An 8,861-nucleotide genomic window follows, 5' to 3' on the forward strand; every position below is an offset into this window, starting at 1 on the left:
CCGCGTCACACACGCAGCCCCCCCCCCCCCCCCCCATCCTGAACAGGAGGACACGGACACAGACACCGACACCGACACCGCCGGGAGCCGCCTGCGCTCCGGCATTTATTGTGCTAGAGGGGTCCCGCCAGCCGGTCCAGCTGCCGCGGGTTGGAGCCGCTCAGGAACCGCAGCTCCTCTTTCCCGTCCTCCGTGTGCGCTGTAAGAGATGAGCGGCGTTAATGAGGGGGGGGAGCAGCCTCCTCCGGGACCCCCGCCCACCCACCCGGGCCGGTTCTGACCTTTCTCGTGCTGCAGCCACTTGCGGTCCAGGTAGTAACCGTAGCAGCTCTCGAACTCCCGCGGGCTGTAGTTGGGGACAGGGATAGGGACGAAAGGGTCCAGAGCGTCGAAGCCCTCCTGGGGAGGAAGGGAGGATGGAAATGGAGCCGCCAGCCCAAGCAGAGTTCATAAAATCATAGACTTGGTTTGGTTGGAAAACTTCAAGATCTGCAACTGGTAGCCAAGGCCACCACTGACCCTCAGCACCATGAGGGCTCTGAAACCCCTCCAGGGAGTCTGAAATCCCTCCAAGGAGTCTGAAATCCCTCCAAGGGCTCTGAAATCCCTCCAGGGAGTCTGAAACCCCTCCAAGGAGTCTGAAACCCCTCCAAGGAGTCTGAAATCCCTCTAGGGATGGTGATTTCACCCCTGCTGGGGGCAGTTGGTTACAAGGAGAATAAAACCATGTGTGACCTGAGGAGGCTCTGAAGAAAAGTCTGCCCTGGGCATTATGGGGTTCTCTTGGATTCTCCAGGATTTCTCTTGGCTTCCCAGTGTGAAGGGTGGTGGGGGAAGAGGCCAGGACTCACCTTGCCCAGCAATTCCTGGGGCAAATAGGCAGAGCTGGGCTTGAAGAGGGAACCTGTCTGGCTGAGGGTGGTCACAATGGCTCCTCCATTCTAAGGGAAAAGCAGATCAGAAACCCTGTGAGCTGCAGCCACAGAATTTGTGCAGTAGTCATGGACTGATGCTAAAAAAGTGTGAGGTATTTTCTTCTTCAACTTTATAGTTACTTTAATTCCAAAATTTCCAAAGTTCATTAACACAGGGAATACAGAGTTGGTGTTCCCAGTGCTGGCATTAAAATGTGTCATTCTTACAAATAAATGGCTTCCAGCTGCAACAACTGAAATAATTTCAAAAGGACTTTCCAGTACACTTTCAAATCTCAAGACTACCCCCATTAGAGACCTCAGCACCCAGGGGATTGGAAAATAAGGAGCTGACCTGCTGGGGCAAAAAATTAAACAGGTTTTTTGTAGGAACTGAAAGTTGCTTCTGCATTTTGGGAATATCACACCCCAAGGTCCAGACTGAACTCACCCAATTGTTCCTCATCATCTTCCTCAGGTTGTACACGAGTGTCAGCTCCTCTGGAGAAACCTGGGGAAGATTGTCTTGTATCACTTGTTTTTGGTTTTTTTTTATCATTTTCTGAGACATCAATTCCCCTCCCCTGCTTTAGACTGGAAGGATAATTTGCAACATTTAGGTGCCTTTTTTTTTCTTTGCTTCAACTTAGCACTGTTGCATTCAGCCTCAGTAATGTCTTGCATCACTTTTTTTTTTTTTTTTTAGCATTTTCTATCTGAGACATGAAGTCCCCTCCCCTGCTTTAGTCTGGAAGGACAATTTACATCATTTAGGTGCCTTTTTTTTCTTTGCTTTCACCTAGCACTGCTGCATTCAGCCTCAGTGATGTCACACAGAGAAACGCCAGACTCTGGAGGCATCTGTGCACTTCTCCCTGAGAACATCCTTCAGCAAAACCAATTTTGCAGGTCCCTTCAACTCAGAAATGAACAGAACACCCTCCCGTGCTCTCCCTTGCAGCAGGAATGCAGAAATATCACCAGAGAAGAAAACTCACAGGACTTTTGTCTTCCTTCTTGAGTGTAGTCCTTCCCCAGAGCGCGTTAACCCCGTCCACTGCCACGAGGAGTCGGAAGGAGCCGAGCTGACTCTGCTGCTTCAGCTCTCTCAGCACAACCCCTACAGCATCACTGGCATTTTTCACACGAGTCAAACCCTTCAGGTAGACAAAGGCACAGAGCTCAGCTCAGCTTTCTTGTTAATATGTAATGCTGGCAACTTGGCACAGTTTTTACAGCCCTTGCTAAGGGGGAAGAGAAAATAAGAGTGGAAAAGTCCATTTGTGCCTTTCAAAGGAGCAATCTGGTCTGAGGTATCAAAGAAGTGGGACCCTTCAGATTGTAGTGTTTGCTTTTACCCAGGTTCTCTCCCACCTTCCTTTACAGATCCATCACCTCTCCCAAAACGTGGGTTTTTTTAGCCTTTTGTTGAAAGGGAAACACCTCCCATTTTCTAGAACTGTTATTCATACAGAGCAATTTGTTCCACATACACAAAGATGGGGTCTCCTCATAAAAGATGAGACAAAGCCACAGGCCCTTGTTCCTTACCTGTTCCACCACTTCACCCAATGGTCTGCCCTCCTCTGTGCTTTCCTGTTTGCCCCACACGTACTTTTTTTGTGTTTTGATCTGCAGTAAGAAAACTACAATTAAACTGGGAGCAAAGGCAGCCTGGTGAGTCTGGATGGCAGGATTCCTGGTTCTTTGCAGCAGTGCTACAAACTGGAGCAGAATCTAGAAGTACTCATTGCAAAGAGCCACCCCCACAGGGAAGGACTTGAAGTGCTGCTACTACTCCAAAAATTTAGTTCCAGTGAAGGGTGGGGTTGGTGGGCTTGAGAGCAACAGCAGGACATGCATTAATCCATGATGCATTCCTCAAAAATGAGCAAATCAAGGTGCTCAGTGAGAGGAATCAGTCCCTGAGAAATGATCCTGTGGGTAGTTCTTAGCCACTGACCAAAATAACCTGACAGGCTCCACACACCTCTTTTAGGAAGCGCTCATTTGAGGTTTTGAAGTTCTTGAGCCAGAAAGAGGCTTCTAAAGGCTGATCCAGTCGGTCTTTGTTGTAGGAAGACTGCAGAAGTTCCTTGCAGTTCTTCACCCAGAGATGAGCTGTAAGCAAAAGAAAACAGGTGGCTTTCTTTAAGACTCAGTTGTGTGGGTTGGGTGTTTTTGTTTTTATCTCTTCTCCTGCTTTGCTGGTAACAAAAATTTTGCCTTCCTTCCCAGCCAAGACTCTCACAGAATCACTGAGGCTGGCAAGGAACTCACCTGTGCTCATTAAGTCCAGCCCATGAGATCAAAAAAAGTTCTCCCCTGAGATCAGACCCACTTGGAATACGTGTCCTGTTGTACTTGTTAACAGTGAGGTAAAAAAGGCTGACTGAAAACATGGGAGAGTGTGTGAAAATAACTAATTCTATTCTGCTTTATTTATCATAGAATCCTAGAACTGGCTGGGTTGGAAGGGACCTCAGAGCTCATCAGCTCCAACCCTTGATCCACTCCCCCCGTGGTTCCCAGCCCATGGCACTGAGTGCCACATCCAGGCTCTTTTGAAATATCTCCAGGGATGGAGAATCCACCCCTTCCCTGGGCAGCCCATTCCAATGCCTGATCACCCTCTCCAGAAAGAAATTCTTTCTAATGTCCAACCTAAACCTCCCCTGGCACAACTTGAGACCTCTTGTGCCCTCTTGTCTTGCTGAGAGTTGCCTGGGAAAAGAGCCCAACCCCCCCCTGGCTCCAACCTCCTTTCAGGGAGTTGTAGAGAGTGATGAGGTCTCCCCTGAGCCTCCTCTTCTCCAGCCTCAACACCCCCAGCTCCCTCAGCCTCTCCTCATAGGATCTGTGCTGGATCCCTTCACCAGCCCAGTTGCCCTGAGCTTTGTGTTTTATAAGCCTCCTCCACTATGGAAAAAAATCCAAGGATAATTTGCTGTGGCCTGCCCTACACCTTTCCCTGTCTCACCAAGTGTGTGTGATGTGGGAACACCAACAGCAGCAGTGTCCTTACCATCAGGGATGTGCAGCACCAGCCAGCCTTGCCTGGCACAGTAGTGAACAACGTGGCACAGGGTCATGGTCTTCCCTGTTCCTTTCTCACCATCTCCAAGAGGAACTGTCAAGGAAAGTCTCCAAAAAAACCCACTTCAATTTATCCTTAACAATTCTTTCACAAAAGGCATAGAGGAGGTTCAAAGGTTGTAAAAGCAGAGGTGGTTCAGCCCCAAAGCCAGCCCAAAGGGGTTTTTTTCTGTATCCTCCCACCCCACTGTATCAGAGCTGAGGATTTCCATTCCTTTAGTTGTGCCCTATTTGTGGGTCTGTGCCATAAGGCAAATCTGGCTTAAAACACCAGTATATGATGTCCACAAACTTCCCAGGACTGGCTTTGCTGACCACATCCATGTGGTAGAACAAAACCAGAGTGGTCAGCAGAGCATCAAGACCTCACTGTAAACTCACCTGCTTGCATTTAATTTGCATTCTACCACCAAAAGATACAGATCACATATCTGACAGCTGGGTGTGCAAAGTTGGAGCTTTTCAGGTAAGTGAAAAGTTCTAGGGCTGGTTTTCTCACCATCACAAAAGCTTCATTGAAGGTCTTAATCTGAGGAAATGAACAGAATATGAAGAAGCAGCTGGGTGCTGGCACCCTAAAGCTGTCCCTGGTTTGACTCCACCTCTGTCCTGCAAACTCTGCTCTCCCCTGCTCTGCCAGGACCAGATTTACATCCCAGTTTACCAAGTTGGTCCATGGGGAAGTTGGGTGTTGAGTGCCCCAAGGACTTTCTTGTCCTTTGTGTGCCTGGAAAGTTTCCAGGATCAGGTGTTTCATTACCTTCCCAGAAATCAAGGTGAGGCTGAGTGGCTTGTCAAGAAATCAAAAGCCAACCACCTGGAATTCCTAATTCCCAGCTAAGGAATCTCTTCCTAAACTCAAGCAGACAGAGTTGGCTCCTTCCAGAGCCTGATCCACAGCCCCATCTGTCTCACAACAGGAATCAAGAAGAATTTTTTTGTTGCTGATACAAACTTATTTTCAGAAGACATTCTGGGACACAGATTCTGTTTCATACAGACACAGAATAAATTTCTGTAATTTACTGTGCACTCAGAGATGAAAACCACCAGATAGAATCTTGGCTGAGGTGGAATCCTCACACCCCTCTGCCAGTGTTCTGGTTAATTGGACTGACAGCTTTTAGAGGTAGGAAACAACAGTAAAGACCAGGAATAATCGTGCTCTTGCAGCACTTCACTCCATCTTATTCCAAGAGGAAAGCATGGTAGATGCTGGATGCATGGATTGCATGCTGGATGCATGGATTTCATGCTGGATCTGGCTCTTCCCATGGCTCTAGGACTGAGTACCTGCTGCTGGAAGCGAGGGGGCAGCCCCTGGGGAAGCACAACTTTCAGCTCCTCCAGAGGAATGCTGTAGTGGCGCCCCTCGTGGTGTTCCGTGTGCTTGGCCTGGGGAGGTAAAATAAGAAGTGTCAGGCTGGGGAAGGCTGAAAAACCCTTTTGTTTCTGGATACAGAAGAGAATTTAACAGGGAGGGAACACTCCATCGAAGTGAGCAGTGTCTTGGTAAATAGATACTTTGAGTAAGATACTTACTAAGGGTCAGAGGAAATAACATTTAAATTAAAGAAAGGGTTGCAGGATCAGACACTGCTGGAAGATGTGGAGGAGTCTCAAGAAAAGCTTTCCTATCTTTTAATAAACCATAAAGGGATTTTTTTTGAGCCTGTATATGACCCATTATGTTTTGTGGGCACTGGTTGCCCTGTTATGCTTCTTGAAATTATCTTTTAATAGTTCACTTGTCCTTCTGGTCACCCCAACACCTTTATGGTAATATGAGAGTTATCTGACAGATTTCAACTTGCTGTTGAAATCTGCAAAAAATCTGCTGTTTTTCTGCAAAAAAATTTCTGGCTTCTAGTTTGTTCTTTGCTGTCTCTCAGTAGGAATCCTTAGGTGCCTTTGTAACTAGGGCTGCTTGCTTGAAACTCTGGTTTCTGGGGCACCAATCTCAAGTCCCTTGCTGTGACAGAAGTGGTCACTTCTTATTCCTCCAGCAACCTGCATCATTCTGCATTATTTAGAGTGACTACTTTAAGACCTCAGAGTATACACTCAGAAAAGGTTGTTACTGGTTATCTGAAAATTTAATGCCTGTTTCATCCTTCTTTTTTCCTTTCAATATTCTATTTCCCTACCACACAATACTTGCAAAGCACTTTTTTAATTAGTCTTGGTCTAGTAATCAGTTTGTGTCTTGTGCATTTAGGACAGTGTATATATATATATATAACTATATAACTATATATATAACTATATATATATATATAAAAACTACTCTGCAGTACTTCCCCTGTGACTTTTAGCAGCTCTGAGCTTTGAAGCTTGTATCATCCCCTGCTCCATGAAGGTAAAGTTAAATAATCCTTCTCTATATTCCTGTGTATGCCAGTCTTTTGCTTCAGTTTTGCTTGGGATGGAATCAGAATATAAAAACGTCCTTGTTTTCTTTATTTTGCATAATAATGATCCAGGAAAAGCAGTTTTCTCTTCAGAAAGAAAAAGCAGCAGTTGCTCTTTCTCCCAGCTTTCATTGATCTGGGTGTTGATCCAGATTTTCCTTGTATTCTTTATTAGCTTAGTGTAGAGCTGGGGTTTTAATTTACTGAGGCCCAAAAAAGATGAGAGAACCCTGGCATGGGCTTGGTCACTCACCTGTGCAGTCAGCTGCAGCACCAGGAGTTCTCCAGCCCCTGGATTCTTGCTGTGTCTCAGTCTCCCTCCCTTTCTTCAGACCAAATTTTCAGTTTTCCAGCATGCAACATGCCAGAACCCTGAAATTCTGCCCACTCCCTCCACCCTGACAAGCCCCTGGCAACTGCACCTCAGTTTCCCTCCTTACTGAGTCAGGGTGTGCTGGGCTGGATGATTTACCTGGGGACAGCTGCAGGATCTCAGGTACCCACAGCTTTTCCAAATTTGAAGCAGCCATTTGTTAACTTCAGCAAAACTGCTCTGAGCTGCTTGAGTTGCCCATCTGGTGTCTACTGCTCAGCAAATCTTAGCAAGAGGGAGAAAATTTAAAAAACCTGGCTAGTCAATAGCTCATCTGCTGTAAGGAGCTGGTTTTTTGGAGACTGGCTAAAGAGGAGAATTATTAAGAGGGACTTTGGTCTTTTTTCAGAGCTGTGTTTCAAACTCTGGGCTGGATTCCCTTGAGTTTTCCTGCACATGTTGGACACAGACTAAGAGCACCTGTGGTTTTGGGTGGCAGTGTTAGCACAAGAGCAGCACTCCAGAGACCATTTTCATTCTCAGTTTCATCACTGCATAACCTTGGGCAAATTCCTTCAGTCTCCAGCTCCTGGATGTGTAAAGTGGGTCAGGAGCTTAACCCTGGTGTTTAGTCACTCAGAGTTTTGCTAACAGGAAGGTATATAAAAGCAAAGTCTTATTAAAAATGGAGTTTTCCTCTGTCTCCCTAATCCATTTTTAAAAGGAGGTTATGGGCAGGAGCATGGGGGCAGGCAGAGCTATCAGGTTTGCTGGGGAAGGGAACAGCACAGGGAGCCTGAGGAACACTGAGCTGATAAATTAATAATCAACAGTGGTTGTCACCAAACATCAGGCACGTGAAGTCAGAATGCCAAAGCCAGTTGCCTGGCAACATAAATGGGAGGCACAGGACAGTGGGGACAATCCTTGCCATCTGGACTCTTCTGTGCAATCTATAGAGACACTCAGATCACGTGAGGAAGATCATCTGCATGCTGCTGTTTCCATAGAGACCCCAGAGGAATCCGTATTGAAAGACTCCAATTACAGAGGCAGCAGCAAAGCACCTCAAAGGCTTATTCCATTAATTTATTCCACTTCATTTTGTGCTGGAGACAGAGAGTGTGAGGCTGGAATTATGATGCTGGAGAGTTGTGCTATGCTGAGGTCATCCTGGGTGTGTTTTTTATCCCCCTCCACAGCCAATTTGGGGAGGTTGGTCAGGGAAGAATAACCCTGGAGTTGGAATTAATGTGTCTGATGAGAAGCTAAGCCACATTTAAGCTTTTACAACACCCCATCTATCTCATCTGTGCAACTAGAAAGAAGGAATCAATACTTGTTCCCAGGAGCTTTCAGGCAGAGGAGCAGCCCAGGCTTGTTTAAACCCAGGGAAAGGCACTGCAGAGCCATGCAGAGTTTTCCTTGGGGCTGGGGATCATGGTGTGGATGTGTGTGATCAGGCCTGGAATAACACAGGAATTTTTCACAGGAATAACACAATCCCAGGAAGAGCACAGCCAGGGCCAGACTGCTGGAACTGAGGCACTTTTGCTTGTCTGACACCAACAGTTGTGGCCCCCACTCACCGGGTCACTCTCACTGGTGTAGAAAACTGCCCTGGATCTTTCTGGCAGAGTTTGGACATCCTGAGTGGCAAGGGAACTGAGGCAATCCTTGGCTGCTGCATGGAGGGCAAATCCATGCTCCAACTAGGGAAAAAGAAAAAGACAAACAACAAACTTTTCAGCAGTCAAGAGACTACAGGTTGAAAATCCAGGTAGTTTGGGTGTGAGCACATTATTGTCAGCTTGAGCTACAAGAATTCTCTGAAAACCTGAAAAACTTTATTTCAAACCCATTTCTCACTCAAGTAATCTCCCACCTTAAGTCATCCAGAGAGTCAAGCCCTGGGCAATCCTCTCCAAGACTGCTTAAAGGCACAAGTGGAGCCATTAAGGTCTCATTGCTGGGAAATTCCCACAATGTTTCTGCCCCAACTGATGAATAGCAGCTGGGACCTTGGAAATTCAAGCCATCTCCTAAGCCATAATCACTTCAATTATTGAGGGATTAGTGCAGTGCTGCCCACTATTTGATATTTATAATTACCTTCCCTGCACCCAT

The 8,861-nt window shown here is 46.6% G+C and overlaps 1 protein-coding gene across 1 annotated transcript; it reads right to left on the reverse strand.

The window, feature by feature from the left end:
- Positions 1 to 71: 71 nt before the first annotated feature.
- Positions 72 to 8,861, reverse strand: DAP3 (death associated protein 3). The gene is made up of 12 exons (XM_071726921.1): positions 8,847 to 8,861; positions 8,324 to 8,446; positions 5,304 to 5,405; positions 4,431 to 4,539; positions 3,940 to 4,032; positions 2,905 to 3,035; positions 2,466 to 2,546; positions 1,913 to 2,071; positions 1,366 to 1,425; positions 852 to 941; positions 282 to 399; positions 72 to 199 (listed from the first exon to the last, which is right to left on the reverse strand). The coding sequence occupies exons 1-12, from the start codon at positions 8,859 to 8,861 to the stop codon at positions 114 to 116; spliced, it is 1,167 nt and encodes a 388-aa protein (XP_071583022.1). The 3' UTR covers positions 72 to 113.

Source organism: Heliangelus exortis, chromosome 27, assembly GCF_036169615.1.
Source record: "Heliangelus exortis chromosome 27, bHelExo1.hap1, whole genome shotgun sequence".
NCBI classification, from domain to species: domain Eukaryota; kingdom Metazoa; phylum Chordata; class Aves; order Apodiformes; family Trochilidae; genus Heliangelus; species Heliangelus exortis.